General features: G+C 41.4%; 1 protein-coding gene across 1 annotated transcript in view; it reads right to left on the reverse strand.

Moving 5' to 3' along the window:
* TRIO (trio Rho guanine nucleotide exchange factor) overlaps window positions 1–20,040 on the reverse strand; it is a 247,080-nt gene that overhangs the window by 119,060 nt on the left and 107,980 nt on the right. The window contains exons 11-13 of the mRNA XM_058811071.1: window positions 15,562–15,753; window positions 2,731–2,900; window positions 1,649–1,823 (exon numbers count right to left, since the gene is read on the reverse strand). Coding sequence (XP_058667054.1) covers window positions 1,649–1,823; window positions 2,731–2,900; window positions 15,562–15,753 — 537 coding nt within the window. The remainder of the gene's footprint in view (window positions 1–1,648; window positions 1,824–2,730; window positions 2,901–15,561; window positions 15,754–20,040) is intronic.

Consider the following 20,040-nt stretch of genomic DNA (forward strand, 5'->3'; position numbering starts at 1 on the left):
GTTTCTATGAAGTTAGGGTTTGCAGCTTTCTGATGCAAAATCCTATGGGCATCATCAAGTAGCAGCACCAGAAGTACTCCAACCTATATAGATGCTGTCCTGAACTGAAAACTAGAACATATCTGCAAAGCTCCTGCAACCAGCCTTTTGCTGCTGTAGAATCCTGGCTTATGTAACCTACAACAGAGAGCAATCAACTTAATATGAACTTCACTCAAACCTTTATTCTAATTCTTCCATTAATTTTCTTGGTATGCACTGTCCCACACAGCTGCCACTCCTTCAAAAAAAGTGTTCTGAGAATATCTCAGACATCAAGCACTGTTGATCACTCCTGCAAGGATTGTAAGCATATGTGAGATGGCTAGTCTCACATGATCAAAGAAGAAAAGCTACTTTCACATAGTCAAAGTAGAAAACTGTCTGCAGACCAGAGAGTTGAATTGAAAAATTGAAAAAATACCCCTTCTTAGTCTTCCTCTACAGCAGAGTTGTTATTACTGTGGAGCACACACTCACTTCCTCTGTGGTAAGGATCAAGGAACTGTGTCTGTCTATTTCTGCACTGCCCCTACCAGTGTGCTCAGCTAAACCAGACTTCAGCCATGACATGAAATCCTGATTTTCAGAAGGGGAAGAAATGCCAAAACCAAAACACTAAAAACCCAGGACGCTATCACTAAAAACCTGAGAAGCTTTCTGCTGACTGCCTCTTTTACCTTGACATTCATAACCAACTGTGGCAGCTTTTACTACACACAAGCAAAGGGACAACTTATCATTTAACTCCTGGTTTCCAGAATTTTTGAGGTAAGTTGTTATACACTCAACAAGATCATTTAACAATGAATAACCCTGAACCTTATAAGGCACCAACTTGTTTCACTCACTGTGTACAGCACTAGTAATTTTATGAAGTCTTATGAATTTAGCTGAAGTTCGTGGGTTTTTTTTATGTTAGCAACTCTGCTAACCGAAGTTCCCTGTGGAGTTTCATGTCTGTTTGTGTACATGCTCCTGCACACAAACCGAAACTTTTCAACTGATAAGCTGTAACTCGTCTTCAAAGTTTGGACAGGCTCAAAATTTCTTGAAGTTTTGCCAGGGTGAAGAACTACAACTGCTATTGAATTATTTTTGGAGGTGGAAAAGAATTTTATTTTTAAAAAATGACAGCCCATAGAACATTCTCAGTAATTAAGATAGAATTTCAAATACCACTTGCAGCTGCCAACTGAAAACTGCTGATTCGGTAAAGGAAGAGAAGAGGGTTGTTGCTACAAAGCATCAGTTTAGAGGGTTTGTACAAAACCATCTTGCAAGTCCTACTCATATTAACTGCAGGCATACTAGTTATATCAAGGTAGTTTGATATTCAAGCTAAACATAGCAGATGAAGTAACTGATGCTTTATGATTTTACCTAACATTTGTTTAAAGATGCACCAAGAGCCAATCGAAAAGCTCAGCTCTGCTGAGCACTGAGCTCTTCTGACACTTTCACACACAGGACAAAAGCCTCAGTTCAGGTAAGAATTAAGCCTATCAGCCATTTGATCCAGATGCCAATGCAACTACACAATGTCAGCATAAACATTCCTATACAAGAGGAGAAATGCGTGCACTGAAGTCTGAGAGCAAGCACTCACATCTATTGCGTCTCTTTCAAATATGCGGAGCTGCAGAAACAGCTCCAGTTTGATCTTGCGTTCTTGGAAAAGCTCCTCCATCTGAGACTGGGCCTCATCCAGCTGCTGCAGGACTGTCTCTATGTGGTTGATCGAGCTGTTATGGGGGGTCTTGTTACTAGAAATGGCAGAATCCCTATTCAAAGCAGAGAGAGGGGAGGGGGAAGAAAAAAGAGCATTATTGGAAAAAAAATCCCATACAATTTTGACATTATATATATGACCACAAGATATAAGCCTGCTTCAGATGAAGTGGTTGCAAACCATATTGTGTGAAAGTTAAGTTGGTACATCTTTGTAAATAAGAAGTCTATGTTCTAGTACTCAGCAAAACTATTAGGAAATTAATTACCTTCATTTTTTTGCCGAATTCAACACATAATGACATTCTATTTACAGGAAGGATAAAATTTAAAACCAGAGACAATGCTGCCATTGTGGAAAGGAAGTAGCATAGGATAACTATTTACTTTCCTGAATCTTCCCGGCAAGGAAAGAAAATCAAAATTAGTTCCTTAAAAAAATTACTTAATTGTTTACCTGAGTATGAAACTGCAAATTCAGATTTGTTAATCTCCTGTAAGAAAGGAGACATGTACCAGAGCAGCTGGGAATCAATTTTATTTATTCAGATCATTTTGGAATGAAATGGACCACAAACTTGGCTTTCACTACAATGAAGTTACTTGTCAGTATGCAAAACAAATTCAAGTGTTTCTTTATAAAAAGGCTGCTGCTCAGAACTCAAAATGCAGTGGAGCCCTGCATGTCAGACTACAAAAACACATAACTGCTTCTATCAAAAAGGTAGCTTATGTCAACAAAATCTCCTTCTTGTGGCAGCAGTGTTTATAAGCTGAGCTTCCTGTAAACAGAGGTTTAGAGACCTTCAGTACAGCATGAGAGATCCCTGTAGTCCTAATATTTACAAGTTTTATTTACAGGTCATATCTTCTACTCATCATCTCTACCCTCAAAATAGAAAGAACCTCACAGAACATCAGATAAATACCAGGAGAGATTTAAATAAAAATATGTTTTACCTTAGTTGCTGGATGAGATCTTCACCTTCTTTTATGACATTGACTGTAACCTGCAGAGTGGTCTGTTGCTGTTGACCAAAACGTTTAATCAGGTCTTGGACAGCCTCCACAGACTCAGCATAGACATCATCAAGCAGTTCTTTCTGCAGCTCTTCAAGCCACGTCCACAGCTAAAGGAAAGGGAAAAAGGCAAGAAACGTAAGCCCAAGGATCAGGCAGTCAACTATTCTGAATCCATCTCCGTGGACAAGAGAAAACAGACTGAGGTGGCAGGAAGAAAGAGGATTTGTTTTTCTTCATCGAAAAATCCCATCCTCATATTAATGAAGACAAGCTTTTGTTTCAAAAAAGGTTTTCGCTTCTTGGAAATACCAGGAAAGCTTTATCCGTGTTGCTATGTCACCCTTTCTTCCCCATTTTGCTTCTACAGAACTGAGCGTATCCGACTGAGCAGCACAGAGTTCATAGTGAGAATCCCATCTGCAGCTCTGCGCGAGAGTCCCTGGGAGAGAAATGCTATGGTAACACTCTCCGAGAGAAGGGAGGAAGGAAGGAAGGAAGGAAGGAAGGGAGATGTATTGTAGCCACCATCAAATTTGCACTGCCAGGCTGACACTGCACACAGACAACATAACACTTTTCAGTGGCCTTCAAATAAAGGAAAGAGAAAGGGCATTTGAGAAAACAAAATACAGACACAAATCAGATGTGAGAAGTTATTGTTCCATCATGATGGTGTTTGCCCTCCCAGATTCAGTTTCACAGTATTACAACAAAAATCATCATAAGCAATTCTACCAGTTAATTCTACATTCTTTCTCCCTGCTTCCCATATGTGCACATATTCCTGCTCAAAAATGCCCATGCACCACAGCTTACACAAAAATCCCTAGGTACTTGCTGGACAGGTATCACTGCTGGTCACGTGAAGAACCCTACAGTGTTCTTTTCCACAATACCATGATGGAAACTGTTGCATCCCAGGCTCTTTGTGAAAGTCACTCATCAGCAAACCTTTAGCCATCTATTGTGGAACTGAAAGAAAGCAGCAGGAGCACGGCTGTGTCCTGCAACACTCCCATGAGCAGCAACATCATCAGACTGGAACAGCTGCTCCTACAGGAAGCATTCAAATCCAGTCCCTCCTGTCTATTTTACCAACCCATCCCAAATGCTGCTATTCCAAGAACAAGAGTTTGTTTTTTATCCCAAAAGAATAACTCTGATCTGATCAAAAGTATTAAGGTATTAAGTGTTATCTTTTGACAACATTTTAATCTCTGCCTTTGAAAATTTTAGAGACATTTGAACCTAATTAAAAGGTTAACATTGTTAAAATACATAACTAAGCAATCAAAACTGGCTTAAACTCAAAAGAGAGAAACTTGAATGCTTTCTTTATTTCTTTGCTAAACATTTTCTAGAGAAATAGCCACTTCATGCTGCTGTTTATGTATGTTTTGATCATAAAGGTTTCCTAACTAATACATTAAAATAGAAAACTCAGTGAACGATTCCAGGTCTTGATTAATTAGCTCCTTTGAAACTTTGTTTTAAAATCAAATGCCAGGTTTGGCACCTCATAGCTTTATATGCCTCTTGTAGGTTTTGAGTAAACCAAGCTATAGGCTAAGTTTTCACAACTAGGATGAACTAAAGAGATTTAACCAGACTCTTTTCTATGAATCTACTAACCCCTCCTCCCCAAACCAGCTCTGTGTGTTCATACACACTGTTATTCTGACTACTCATATGCTTCAAAGATAATGCTTGTCACAAACCTGAATGCAACTCCACAGTTGTAAACACCACAGCACAGCAGTCTTTCTTATTAAAAGGATCATAAATCAATAGAACTTTACAAGTGGGTCAGAAGCACTCGTCAACATTCATTCCAGCATAACCCAATGCAGCATCCAAATTTTTTTTTTTCCAAATGTGTACTTTGGAATTCAACTTTAACTGGGAAATGAATGAAACTTAAGAGCAAGAAGCCGAAAAATACAGCCTGAAAATTTCACTCAGTGCCCAGAGGACACGCATTTATTCCTCTCTTAGATTGTGAAGTTTATGCCTGAGACATAAACATAGGGAATTGAGTCAGAGACCTTCCAAATGAGCTGTATGTACAGTACAGCTTGCAACTGCACAGATACAGACGTTTGAGAGCAACACTGTTGTTATCTGCGATGTGCTTGGTGCTGGCTGGAAGACATTGCTGGCTTTACATGCTTACATAATACACTCCATCCTTACTGGGCTGCCTACAAAAGGCCAAATTTACACATATATTTACTACAGAGAAACTGGGATTAAATAATTTTGAGTTTCTCAGACTGTATCAAGTTTGCCCCTGGGTCCCTTAGAAGTATCCGTACTGCAGCTCAAGACAGGTCTGAGAGCGACTTCAATTTTTAACAACATGCCTTCTGCAGCTGAGCTGCGTCAGACCTCTACAAGGAACACACCTCACCCCTTCATTGCTTTTTCTTCACATACAGTTCAGCCACTTCTATAACTGGATGGAGATCTGGCAGAAGCAACAAAACCTACAAGTGCTGGACTGGCGAGGTACTGTGCATGTGAATAACTCAGAGCTCACCCTGGATGCTGGAGACCAAGCCAACAGAGGACATGCAGACCTTTCCCTCTGCACAGCCAGCTCAAGGCAACACCACCTGACTCGAGCAGAAGGACATGGGCACCAGCACAACCAAGTGTGACGTGACTGGCTTAGTGCCTGGTCAGCATGGCATCACGATACACGTGTATCTGGCCTCCACGGTACCAAAGGGCTCAAAAATACGCTGTGTTTGCCTAGCCCATGAGCTGAATTGTGCACTGCTTGGGAAGCAAAAACATTTTATGAAAAGTGCAGAAAGACAAGGAGAGTAATTAGTATGCATTACTTGCCTAGCTGTGATTCATACACTGTTGAAAGTGGAACAAGTTAAGCCATGAAGTGACTAAACAGCTCTGTGACACTTCCACAGCAGAAGTTACTCTAATACACTGCCAAATAAACGTTTTTCATTTATGCACCAAGTAAGTTTCTGACAAAAATCTTCCCCTCAAAATAATCTATGTGTTTATAAACAAAAGTTATGATAAAGCCACCACAGATGAATAAAACTGTCAGGTTACTAAAGCTGAATAGAAATTCATGCAGTGTACTGAGAGAAGCTTAATTCTTAATGGGTGGCAGTAGCCAGCTGGCTTCTCTGCAGCTTTCAAACCAGAATGAACCCGGGAAATTACATTAATTACCTTGTTTTTAGATACAAAATTAAGGTTGAAGACTGCACAAGGTTGCACAGCAAAGCAAAAAGAAAGCAAACAGTTTACAGCAGGGGGTGAAAAGAGACTAGAGCTTACCCATACATGTTCAGCAGTGCAGAATTACAGATTTTACAGGGCAATGACTTTCTGCAGTAACACGTTGTTCCATAAAAGAGAGCTTGGCAACAAAAATCCAGTGGGGAAAAAACCACAAACTCATCTTTAAAAAACTATTAACTTTCTCTCAGTGTGAACTTTTGAGCAACTTCCAGTCATGTTTTTTCTATTCTTTGTAAGAGAAGTAGCATGAAGTTCCCTAAACAAACCATCAAATCCTCTGATCTCAGTAAGAACTTTATCCAGCGGCAAGACAGCTCTAACATACGGAGAGAAAAACTGCATACAAAACTCAATCCAGTCACAGAAGGAGGTTCTACTCTTTTCATCTGCTCTTTGTGTCTTATCAGAATTAAAATTAGAGAGGGAAATAAAATTCTGAATCCCTGACAGGCAAATGTTTCACTCAGCAGATTTCTTTTCTTGATCTAAATATAGCACAGACTAAGAAACATCTGCTTGAGTGAGCCTCCATCCTGTAGTACCTCTTTCCTAAGTTCTTGGGAGCATGCCATTAGTCACTGAGATGGTATTATTTCAATTGTCTGCAACATCCTGGAAGTTTCAGTGTTTCCATCATGGGCCTCTATCCATTTAAGTCCCATCTCTGCAATCTCCTGAAAGACTGCAATTAAATAAGACCCTACTGTATTTTGCTGAATATAAACAGAGAACAATTGTTTTTGAGTAAATACTTCACCCAAGAGCACAGAGCTAGTTATTAGGGTAAAATATCCATCACACTCTTTCATGAGTTATTTTTTCATTTTTATAATACTGGTTTTTGGATATGCAGTCTGCCTTTTCAGCAGGCTCAGGCAAAGAAAGGCACATGGTTTCTGCATGTAAAAACTGCAAATTCCTCTTTCTGCCCCCATCCTCCAGCAGCGTGTTGCAGTATGTGCATTACCACAGAAACAGCTGTTGAAGGACCTATTATTTGTATAGGGCCAAATGTTGCAGTGGTGCTCCCTAACAAGTATGTCTGGGCATAGGAAGGGGCTAGTGTGTGTATGCCTGCCTGAAAGCTTTGGTTTTGAGGATATGCACAAAAAATGTGTCTTTTTAAAAACAAAAACCTTAAGATGTTAAATACCACAGGGGTTTGTCTTCCAGGGCCTTTCAGTGGCATTTAAGATGTTAAATGCCTGCATTTTTTTTTTCATTAGATAATTCTATCTTTAAAAGCTTCAAATACCCCTATCTATCCTATGGTTATAAAGGAATTAATTTCTGATTCTGAATAAATTCATCCTTGCAGCAAAACCAAGTTTCCCACATGTTCATAAAATTACATCAACTACTACTACCCTGTTAACATTTGCCCTATTTCTTAACTGAATAAGAGAAAAAAGTCTATACATAGCTTAATAGAGCATAAAGGCCTACTTCTGCCTCACTTTTGTCAAGCATTCTATGCTATTTCAGTAACTCTGAGACTTACATTTCATCCTTTTTCCAAGCAAAGAAGCTACCAGTACTAAAAAACTCAAGAGAAGAAAAGCTGTGCTGGCAAACTGAATTCCAGTCCTACCAGTATTACCGCGACCTGTGTGGGTCGCAGTTGGTGAGAGAGAGACGGTGAATCTTGTATCTTGATCAGAAGGCTGAATTTATTAATATATGATATAATACATTATAATTATACTAAAAAGAATATAGAGAGAGGTTTGCAGAGCAGCTAGCTAAGCTGAGAAGAGATAGAAAAGAATCCACAACAAAGTAGTGTCCAGGGACTCAGTCCCCTGGCTTGCACTGATGATTGGCCCTTAATTATAAACATAGAAAATGAGCCAATCAAGGTGAATCCTATTGCATTCCACAGCAGCTGATAATAATTGTTTACCTTCTCTTCGGGGGCCTCTGGCTCCCGAAGACACAGAAATATGAAAGAAAAGGATTTCTGTGGAGAAATGTCTGCGACATCTCACCTTTCTAAATTGTATAAAAATAAAAGAAAAATGCTGATGTGGAATGAACAGGAAATTCCTTCACCTATAAAATATAGAATACTAATAATTCACTAAAACAATCCTACAGTATAAGAAAATTGCAAGAAACAATGCAAAGAGAATTCAAGTCCATGCAGCTGAGTTTCAGGAACAGTCCATCAGCTGAAGTTGTTTCTTTTGGACATCTGAGAGTCCTTTTTGGTCCTGAAACAGCATAACACAATTTTAAACAATTTGAAACAATTTGAACAATTTTTAGAATGTCCTTTTCTGGCCCTTCAGTGCTTCAGCACTTCAGAGCTGCTGCCCGCCTATTTTCAATCTTTTTTATTTAATTTTTTTTTTTTTTTTTTTTTTTTTTTTTTGATCGAAAAGCAAAAGAGCAGCAACCGAGCAGAGCAATGCCAGAGAAGGAAAGGCCCTGGGGGCCCTGGCCCATACTGAACCAGGAACCCCAAAACTGGCTCACACAGGGGGACCCGGACCGGTAGGACAAACCAGAATCCCCAAAAACATCAAGAGGCCTCGCAGTGGGCCCGGCCCAGGAATTTCCTGAGCCCAGCATCCCAGGCCAAACCCATAAGGAAGGCTCTGCATTCCCGCGGGCCTGAACCTTGTTGCCAGCACAATGGCAGCACGGGTAGTGAGACGCTTCCTTTCCCCTAAACCACTGAGGCACGCCAGCAGCAGGGAAATAGAAGCTGCCCCGAGAATCTTCATCTCGGATCTGGGAATGTTTGTTTCCCACAGCATCACGGCACCACCCCCACTGGGCTGGGGACCAAAGGCAAAACTTTCGGGAGCCCCCTCCCCCTCGCCGCTAGGGCACAAGAGAGGCGGCGGCCTCCATGGGACAATCCCCGAAAAACCACCCCCCAAACCGCCGAGCTTGAAAGCCGGCAGCCGGACTGCCACAACAGTGAGTTGGCGGGCAGCCCCTGCTCCACTGAAGGAGAGACCAGCCTCCAGGGCGGCTGCTGGGACGTCCGGTGGAAGCAGCGGGGACGGAACCGGAACCGGGGAGGGAGCCGGAACCGGGGGGGGAACCGCGCTGAGCGTGGGATCAGCCGCGGGCTGCTCCGAGGGTCCCGCAGGTTCAACTCCGTTTTCTGCTGCTGACTCTGGGGTCCTCTGCGGAGGCGCAGTCGCAGTCGCCGTCGCAGTGCAAACCGGCAGCAGCGGAGCTGGGAGAGACAGCGGAGCGTCGCCGTTGCTTAGCAACAGGTCAATCGACGGAAGTGCTGTCTCTTCGGCCTTCTCCGACACAGGCTCTGGCGGGGGCAGGGAGGCCGGTGCCACCGCGGGCGGGACCTCCTGGAGAGGCGGAGACGGGATCTCCTGGAGTGACGGCTCTAGCAGGGCCGTGGAGGAAACCTCGGAGACCGGTGCCGCCCCCATTTCTGAAGGCGGAGTCTGAGAGGCCGGCGCTGGCTTGAGCGGCCGCTCCCATCCCTCCGGAGAGAGAGAAGGGGGGGAAGGAGAAAACTCCATCTGAGCATGCTCCGGAGCAAGAGTAAAAAAAACTTCTTCGCGCCGCGAAGTTTCGCCCCCCCCCGCCGTGAAGCAGGGGGGGCTGGGAAGAAAAACGTCCTCCCCCACCGCGTCTTCTGCCAAAGGTGGTGGAAACGGAGCTTGGCCATAACAATTAGAGATCCACTGAAAACAAGCTGCTCTGCGCTTCAGGACTGGGAAAAGCTTTATAAATGCTGGGTAGATGGAAGGCAACACGCGTCCCTCCAGGTAGACGCACTGGATAATCGAGTCCATGCACTCCCAGACAAAAGCATCTAAAGCATATAAGACATCAGCAAAGAACCCAAAAAGCTTTGCCCATCGAAAGAATTCATAGATATCTGTTTTTGACAAAAAGAAACCGTCTTCCCTGCACCAATGTTTCCAGAGGGCTATTATTTTCTCCTCTGAAGGGGAGAATTGAATCTCTTCTGGCAAGGCATGGGTCTGCCATACAAACAGCCACAAGCTACGAAGGGCTGGTTCATCAGGGATAGAAAAGTGAACAGTACCTTTTGAAAGAGTCCAGCTTGCTCTGGCCAGCTCCACAGGTCTGCTGCTCTTTTCCATCATCTTTCCTGATCGTTTTCCAGAAGAAAGATTCTCTTTGTGGTCAGCCTTGGCTGTGAACTCGGTCCAAATCAGGATCTTCGGTTCTTCAGCTCCTGGCTTGAATCCACTTTCTGAGGTCACTTCAAAGCAACCCTCAAATGCCACACATACAGTATTTTTACCCAGTGCAGCAATTTTGCTCCTCTGGTCTTATCAGATTAATTTTTGCTCTTACACGAGGGGTCACCAGATATTACCGCGACCTGTGTGGGTCGCAGTTGGTGAGAGAGAGACGGTGAATCTTGTATCTTGATCAGAAGGCTGAATTTATTAATATATGATATAATACATTATAGTTATACTAAAAGGAATATAGAGAGAGGTTTGCAGAGCAGCTAGCTAAGCTGAGAAGAGATAGAAAAGAATCCACAATAAAGTTGTGTCCAGGGACTCAGTCCCCTGGCTTGCACTGATGATTGGCCCTTAATTATAAACATAGAAAATGAGCCAATCAAGGTGAATCCTATTGCATTCCACAGCAGCTGATAATAATTGTTTACCTTCTCTTCGTGGGCCTCTGGCTCCCGAAGACACAGAAATATGAAAGAAAAGGATTTCTGTGGAGAAATGTCTGCGACACTACCAGCAGTAAGCCACTACACATTTGAGTGTGCAGCCACTGAGAGTGTTTCTCATTTCTGATTTAAAAGTGTCCTCCACAACTCTCACAAGATGAGCAGCATATCAAAATACTGACCAGAATGCACTTCATATCTTTTACCAGACCTGTTACATTGATCACTGCTGTGCTATAATGACACAATAAAAGCATTAGAGATGCATGAGCCAAACAGATAAAGCCTCTTGGATGGGGGCATCCAAGAGATGCTCTGCTGCTGGAAACAGCCTGCAGAGGAGAAAGCAGCCTTTTTGGTGACATTTAACCTGTAGACCACCAGCATAGAAAGATCAAATACCCAGGAGGGGCATGCAACCAAAGGAACAGGGCTGTCATCTCAGAGTCTGCCTCAAGACAAAATTAATGCAAGGCTGCGCTATGGACACCCTCCCATACTGGGCAATGCAGAGCAAAGAGTATTTCCAGCAGTGAGTTGTGAGACAAAGTCAGACTACTATCAACAAGCTTTTTTGAATCAAAGGCACATGCCTCATAGGTAGATGTGAATGAAGGGGCAGCACAGAGCCAGACCCCCTCTGCCCTCCCTTGCACTGGCACCCTCAAAAGGATGCCACCTTCCTTCCAAAGCTTGCATAGACCACTGTTTCATTACTTTGGTAATGATGGCTTTGTATCTGAAAACCTAGCCAATTCCACTTCCCTTCTCCTTGTTTCAACCTCAGTCTATTCTGGAGCAAAATTTAGTTTGAGTAAGAATGAAAAAGTAGACTCGTGTCTTCTAGCAACACCATTAAGCACACTGTGTTTACATAAAAAGCGCTCTGAGCTATTTTATAATCAACTTGTCAGAATACACACAAAAGGCTATATGCAAAAAACCAACAGGCTCTTAAGAGATCATTCTCTTCCACATACAGTCAGCCTGATCTGCATTCCCACACTTGACTCAAGCTAGGAAAATATCTGTTGCTCTACTTTGGCACTACAACAAACACCTGGCTTGGACAGGATTTCAGTCTTCCCACTCACAGATGCTGAGGGAGCCATTTTGGAGAGAGAGTGTGTGCACATGTGTACATCTGTGTATGGAAGAATTTGAACTCACACCAAAATGCTGTTCATCTCTAGTCTGTGCCACACTTCACAGCAGAGATTATTGAGACTCCTGCTCCTGTGTTCTGCACACAACCTTTTATGATAACTGCATATTTGTTTTGTTACCGCTATCTTTAAGTGTTATCTTTTACCTCTGCAATTTTTTTCTCACCTCATCCCTTGCCATCTTATAAAATGCCCAAAGGCACAAAAGCCGTAAGGGTTCCACTGTCTTGCAATGGTCTGTTTCAGATGTTCAGTTGCATCTTACCCATCCTCAGGCCAGGAATCTGTCAAGACATAGTACTTCCAATGCAAAGATCCTGACAGGGATATTTATGATCCCCACTTTTAAAGCATGTTGGTGCACAGCTTAACTTCAGTACATCACTTCCCTGAAGAGTCTGGCTTATAGATTGAAATTTCTCACTGTATGCATGGGAGCCAAAGATCAATATTCACAACCTTACAACTTTAAAACTAGTAATAACATAGCAGCATGTGACCACAATTTACAAACAGCAAGCAACTGATTTTCTTAGACCACCACTAAGCAAAATGAGTGATACCACTACATAACACTGTACTTCTGTCATTTCTGAATAGCTCCTTTTTCTCCCCAGTGAAAAATGTTGTCTGTTGAAGTTAGTCTGTGAAGAGTCTGAGAACCTATATATTGGGTTTCTGATATTTGCAAGCCACAGGGAGCTCTACCAGCTTGTAACTACCACACTACAAAACTTCTGGTAAGGCTAAAGATAGACAGTATTTTCCATGTGCATCACAACAGGCTGCTGCACACATAGCACAGAGCTGCTCTGTGCATACGGACAGCAAAAGTCTATTACTTTCAGGAAGAGCTTTTTGTGGCAAGCACACTGTTGAAAGCAGAAACTGTGCTGATTTACTCAGCATGAACAGAGTGGGAGTATTGGGCAGTCACTGAAGGGCTGCTGCTTCCTAGAGAAGCAAAGAAAAATTGCAGGCAAATTCTGCATCAGGTATAAAGGTTATTTAAATCTACAGGGGAGAAGTGGTAATGGAATACTCTCATCCAAATGAAAAGCATTCATTGAATGAGAAGTATTTCTGGGGAAAAGAATAAAACATACTGAAGCATCCTACTTCAAAGAAATCGAGGGACTGGAAGGATATGGAGCCAGATTTCAAAGTCTCAAACAGCCAACAACTCAGACAAACAGCTTTTCTAAGCTCTGCAGCTCCCTCCAAACTGTTACACACAAACAGGAATTTAACTCTTAATGTCTATGTTTTTACCAGAAAAAATATGAAAAAAAGATACTAGACACAGAATTTACCCTGAGTATTTCAAGGGCAAAACGCATTAGTGGTGTTTTCCTTTGGGTTTTTTTGTGTTGTGGGGGTTGACTGGTTGGTGGTTGGGCTTTTTGGTGCTCTTTTTAAGTTTGTTTTTTTTTTTTATTTAACCACTAAAGGACCTCCTTCTGGTTCAAGAACTAACCTATTATCCTACTACTAGAACTCCACTCTTCACTATCTACAAGTGCACATTAATTCCTTCACAATACAGCAGAAAGGTTATGCTGCTAACAGGTATGCACTAATTTATTCAGCGACTTCCCACATCCTGCAGGATGAGGAACACAATTCTCCTGCCAATAAGCATGGATGGCTTTCAGGTTAGGGCATTTTTATCTTCCATCTGCTTTGTGATGCCTTCTCAGCATCCCATACGCATGTTTGATAACAAACAACATGCTCTTGAAAATAGATCAGAATACAGAAAGCACAGGAGAGCTTTGAGCTTGCTGTTTCTTAGCACCTGAACCAAGAGCTAGTCTACCAAATATGAACCCCCTGCCTCACTCCCTCATCTGTATTTTTAAGTAGACTGCAAACATATAAAAATACATCCATCAAAAATAGGTAGTATTAAAATTTTTCTTTGCATTGCTAGGTAGAAAGGTCATTCATACCACAAAGCCAGAAAAAAAAATCAACATCAACCACTATAGTACTTTTCCCCCAAAGTCTGGACTGCAAAGAGGCTTCCATAGTAACAGCTGTGTGTACTTACAGACTCAAAATAATTGCTTTTTTCCCAAAGAAATAAATCAAAATACAGAATATCTATTTTTTTTCTTTTCAATAAAACATTATTATCTAGGGGAGCAGTGGCAATGTGCCAGCACATCTGGATCAGCCTTCCAGAATTATTCAACAGTGACTCACATATCAGTCTGCCTTTCAGGATTTTTTTCATTTTTGAAAGCAAATCCTTTTACATTCTTGGTCTTTCACCACTACAACCAACTGTATTTTATTTTAATACTATTCCAGCTGTTGTTTTTCATGCTAAGAGAAACAGGTAATGAAGAGATATATATGAAAAAAAAAGAACACATTTCAGCAGCTGACTGCTCCTGTGCTTTATAACAGATAAGGACCAGTACTATTTGCTTGAGAAAGTGAAACAAAAAAACTGCCCCCTAAGAACAGTTTAAGAAACAGCATTTATATTTTGTTAGAACAAGCAGTGTCCTGTGAGAGCATTGGCAAGGAACCATTTAGCAGAAAACTGATGGGGGAGCTATGTACTCATGTCTAAAGCTAAAAAGTAATTCAGTCCTGACCTCCTTCAGAGACCAACTGCCTTGTGCTTTTGTTTCAAGTGCAAAGCAGATGTTTCACTTACAAAAAACTCCCACTCTTATCCTCTAGGAGGTTTTGCTGAAGAAGCTACTTTGAAAACTATACTTTGCCACTGAACAGACCATTTCACAGTGTACAGTGTGAGGAAGGAAGGCACACAGGAACATGCTGTGATCCAGAAGCTTTTCATATTTTCACTGAGTTTGAACAGTGAGGAGATTTAACATGAGCTCAAAACAGAAACCAAGTAACCTAAGATTGTCAAAAACCAAAACACCTTGCTGAAGTCCTTATTCTTGCTGAAGCCTGTTCCACCTTCTCCCAAGAGCTTGTAAATTCACATTCTGTGTTTTGAATTCGAGCAAAAAAAGCTAATCTTACTGAAAATTAGTGAGGCAGAATCTTCTTTTTCCTGGTGACCTTGGAAGAAGACTAAAAATCGCAAACATGAGGCAAACCATTGTCATTATCATGCCCTAATGAGCTTGTCATTATCAAGATCTTTAGGTTGCAAAGAACTCTCAATACACCAGATAAAAGTGTGATGTGCAAAACACAGAAACAAACAAAGTCTTTTGGGGCAACAAGGTTGCCTTCAGTAGCCTTGTACTTCTACCACACATTTTGGTCTCCTCAACCATGTCTGTCCAACCATGGGTCTGGTAAGTCCAGCAGGAGAGCTGGTTGGGTAAAAAAATTAAAAGAGCACAGTATCTCCCTCCACAATGCTGACTTTTAGCTGTACCAGTTCCCTGATACGACCCTTCTCCCTCCGCTGTGACTGAACAAGTGAACTTGTGTACTTGTGCAACAAAGGAGGTAAAAGCTGCGTCTGAAAGTAAAAACTCAAAATAAAATCAAATTTTAAAAATCCTTAAGCAGAACCACATGCTACCCCAGCCCACAATCCACAGTGAGTTACAAACCAAAACTCATCATACAACACAGGTTTTCATGGTGTCCTATGGCAAGGTTCTAACAATGAAAGCAACACTGGATAATACTGGGTTTAGGACTTGAAGTTATCATCACAATTAGTGGAAGTTTTACCTCTTTAACGTGAGTGTGAAAGGACACAGACATGTCCAGCAGGATCTTGCGCTGCTCCACACGCCTGACGAAATCCTGTATCCGGTCTTCGAGCTGATGGGCAGCTTGATAAATTTCCTCTGGGTCACACTCCCCAGTCTGAGCAAGCTGCTCCGCTGCTTCTAGGAGCTTATCTGCATTCGTATATGTGTTCTGGGGAGAAATAAGTTGGTTTCACAGGATTAAATGAAAGAAAAGTCAGTCAGTGCCTTTTAAAGCCATTCCACTAATAAAAACAAAATTACAAAAAGGCCCTGGGAATGTACTTGTCTTTCTTCTTTTCTTAAAGGCAGCACAATATAATCTTACTAAAGATTTTGTTACATTTCTATATAATTTTCCACACTTAACTGTGAATAAATTCCTTAGCTCCTTATTTATGTCTATTCAAATGTCTCCTCGACACAAAACTTAGAATTAGTATTTTGTATACACATCTAGAAATAAAGATCAGCCTAAATGCTTAATCCACTACATGCCAACTGGCCTCCTTCAATACTGGAAAAATCACTACAGTCAAGGACAGAAGGCTTTTCAAATGTGCACTACTAGAACTGAAGAAATTCTAACTGCTGACACTTAACATCAAGCCCACACACCCAGCAGGAAGGTGGACAGCGACCAAGCACAGAAAGAGAACATTCCTCTCCATCCTTAAAGAAGTCAGGCATCCAAAATTCATGCATCAAGTGTGTATCATCATTTGTGAAAAAGCAGCAGCATAGGAAGATTTAGAAATGAGCTATGGGCAAGTGTCCTAGTGGAAGAGTGTCCCCATACATCCTAGGATTAACAAATGCAGATCAGAAGGCCTATAAGAGACTTGAGACCAAGCAGAAAACAACAGAAAACAACAACTCTGATGTGCTAGGAGTCCCATGGTGCAGAGAAGAGACAGGTGTCTAACAACTCTTAAAGCTCTGCATTTGCAACCTGCCTTAGTATCTTTCTTGTTAATTTGGAACAGGATTGAGTCCAAACTTTTGTTATACTTTGGGTGCTCTTTTTGAACCTAACTTGGGTTTTCATGGTTTAGAATGGTTCTCAAAACTCTCATCAAGGAAGGTTAAAAGGATGTTAACCACTGAAAAAAAAAACTGAAGCCAAGTCTAGACTAAAGAAGCTTTGCTCATGTCACACCATTAGGTCTTCTGATAGGTTTGCACTACAGACTAAAAAAAGAAGAAAGCATTCTTGACAATATGAACTACACCTTTTCCTTCTCCTTTCCGCCCTTCCATGTTCTCCCAACCTCAATTACATCAGGTAAAAACAATCCTTGCTAAGATAAATTAAGCCTATGCAAATGTGCTTTTCTTTGCCATAAATATAGTATCACACCTCTAATTAACATTATAATATCCACAAAAATTAAATCCAAGTCCAGCCCTAAAACTGAACTAAAGGGCAGGAAATAAGAGCTCTCCCCCAGGGTATCAAGGTAAATTATCAGACAAGCCCAGGACAGATTACATGACTCAGTGAAGCTTTCATATATTTGGGGAGAGCTCCCCCTAAATTTATTATGACCTATTTATGCAAGGACTTGAATCCACGCTGTTACTTGACTTGGACTATGTAACTCTCAGCCCTTCCTTAACTCTCAGCTTTTTAGTTGCATGGAGAGAGGGAGAACTCCTTCCTGGTTTCCCTGGGAATGCCTGCAGAGACAAACACGAGCTTATGCTATTCAGTGGGGAGCAGACTGCTCCAAGCCCCAGAGCACTGTCTCAGGCCAGGCTGGCCCTGAACACACTGAGCTGTGCCTGGTGCTCTGCCTTCCACGGCTGCAGCTCACATGTGTCCAGGGGGCAAGGCACAGAGCCTCAAGGCGCTCCTCAAACAACAACTACTTCACCAGCCCAGAGCACCACACCCAGCTGCAGATGGCTGAAACAGAAGTTTCCCATTTTAATGAAAACTTTATCTCACATGTGAAGCATTGTTTACAAATTCCAGGAGTATCTTCCGCATTACACAGGCCCAGGCACATCTGACTTCTCTTTCTGTAAAGGGGATGGTGAGCTGCCTGTATTTAAAAAAGATCACAGCCTGGATTCTGCTTCAAAAGGGGCTGCAATTCTCAAACCTAGCAGCGGGCACATGCCTTGTTGCTCAAATTTCACTTCCAAGTAGAGCTGGAGTATAATATAAACTGCTCTTTGGATAGAAATCACATCACCTAGGTGCTCAGTACTACCTACTGCCTCTCCCAGCTCTCTGCTTACTTCTAAACAATGCTCAGAGGGAAAAAAGCAGTCATGCAAAAATTTTGAAAATACTTGTCCCAAGGGGCAGCCTCACGTTGAAAGTTAGGCATAGAGAGCAAGAGTTCTTCCTTAATGGTGCTTATGCCAATTTCCTAAATTGAAGGAAAGGAAAGGAAAGGAGCCTTCAGGGTGACAAACTTCCTCAGGATCTCCTCACTAGCACACTCTCCTCAGATCCCAGGGGAGAAGGAGCCCTGTAAGAACTTCAAGATGACCTGTAGTCCCCATCCTTCTGTGCAAGTCTTTAAATAGGCATTGTTCTCCAAAATTATGAAAAATTCTCTATAATGGAATTTACCACCTTCCCCAGCTACAAATTCCATAATTTTTCCCATCTTTCTGTTAAATGTTTTCTCAATATTATTCACAAAGAACAAACACCATATTTTTAGAAAGCATATGAAGTGCCACATCAAAGAAATCCCAAAGATTAAATTTCAGACACTACTGCAGAAATGGCTACTACTGACAATAAACACAGAAATAATTGGAGATATGGACTGCACTTCAAACAACCTGGAGTTTACTGTGCTCTGGAAAGGGAAGAGGGACACATGGATGGCTGGAGACCAGCAGAGGTGTACAAATCATTAAAGGTACAGAAAATAAGACAGATGACTCATTAAGTACAGTGGACACTATCACATTTAAGCATCAGACAATACACTTAAAATGAAAAAGCAAAGTACTTTTCATCTAAGGAGCAATTAAATTGCATAACTCATTGCCACAGGGTGTGGAATACATTCCAAGATCATAAAGGGGTTGAAAAAGTAGCCCAATTAAGGAAAGAAAAGTCCATCAGTGACTGGTTCAGATGCATCCTTCAGTTCCAACATCAAACAGGCTGGGAGGGTAAAGGTAACTTTTTAAGCATACAAGTCCCTTTTCTTTATGCATCTGGTGATAGCCACAAGCAAGTTAAAGACATGGACCTTTAATTTGATGTATTGCAACCATTTATGGGTAAAGTTCAGAACCAGTCCAAATTCATAACCCATTTTTACAACCTTAAAGGAGATGGAAACAGGTGTTGGTAGGGAAATGAATGGTGTATTCAGACAAGGTCTGCAATGAGCTTTCCTGTGCATCTCTTGCACCAAGAAGACTTACCTGTGGAAAACCCACTAATTAATTGTTGCCATACACCTTTTGTGGTTTTTGAGCATAGACTACTGTCAAAAAGTGGACAGAGATGACATTTGAAACAAAAAAAGCTGATTTAGAATTTCAGACAAAAATGTACGGAGAACTACAACTGCAATATTGACCTGTATCCAGTGCTTGTAAGCTGAAAATTCATGCCAATAAGTGACTCAATTATGTCAAAATTTGGACACTTGACACTTTAACTGAATGGTCTTAAGGACACAAAGGTGAACATGGAGAGAGAGTCAAAAAAGAAAGAAAAAGATGGGTAAGTAGAAGTTGAACTGGACAGGCTTCACACGAAAAGAAAAACACGATTTTACAATAGTGGGTGCAAGTCAAAGTATGTATGTGTAGAATTAATTTGGAATCGGAATTTAAGGAGGATTATTAGCTGAGTTTTGACTACCTAGCTTTTGTAGTGGTAATAAAAAGTGTTAAATAAAGAGAAACAAACCTTCATTTCACATGAATTTAGAAGTGAATAATTTGTGAGACTACAGTCCATTGACTGGAACGTCTATTTTATTTGACACACAGCTTATTTTAACATCTCTTTGAACGCTGTTGAGGAAATGGCACCTCATTCACATTAAAAAAAGTATGTGGGAAAAAGCAGAAAGGAAGAAAAAAGAAAAAATAATTTTCACTCCCCTCAAAATCAGGAGTTAGCCTTTGACCAGAAACATGTCAACATAACTGCTGGCTCCCTGGAGTTGCCAGAACATTGCCATGCCAGTGACACTTCATTTAACATTACTCTCAGCTTCTGGCTGGAACTGAATGAAAACCCCTAATAATGCCCAGAGTGCTATTAAAAACAAACAAAACCAAAATCACAACAGAAAGAGCAACAATAACAAAAAAGCCCAAAATAAAAAACACAACAAAGACCTGGACCAACCAGAAATGTAGGAAGAAAATAAGTCAGCCAAAAGTTACTGATGCTTTAACAAGGAGTGCAGAGTGCTGCTTTATACTTGAACATAATCTTCCTTGTAACAGCAACAACAGGAATGCC

The sequence above is a fragment of the Ammospiza caudacuta genome, chromosome 1, assembly GCF_027887145.1.
Source record: "Ammospiza caudacuta isolate bAmmCau1 chromosome 1, bAmmCau1.pri, whole genome shotgun sequence".
NCBI classification, from domain to species: Eukaryota; Metazoa; Chordata; class Aves; order Passeriformes; family Passerellidae; genus Ammospiza; species Ammospiza caudacuta.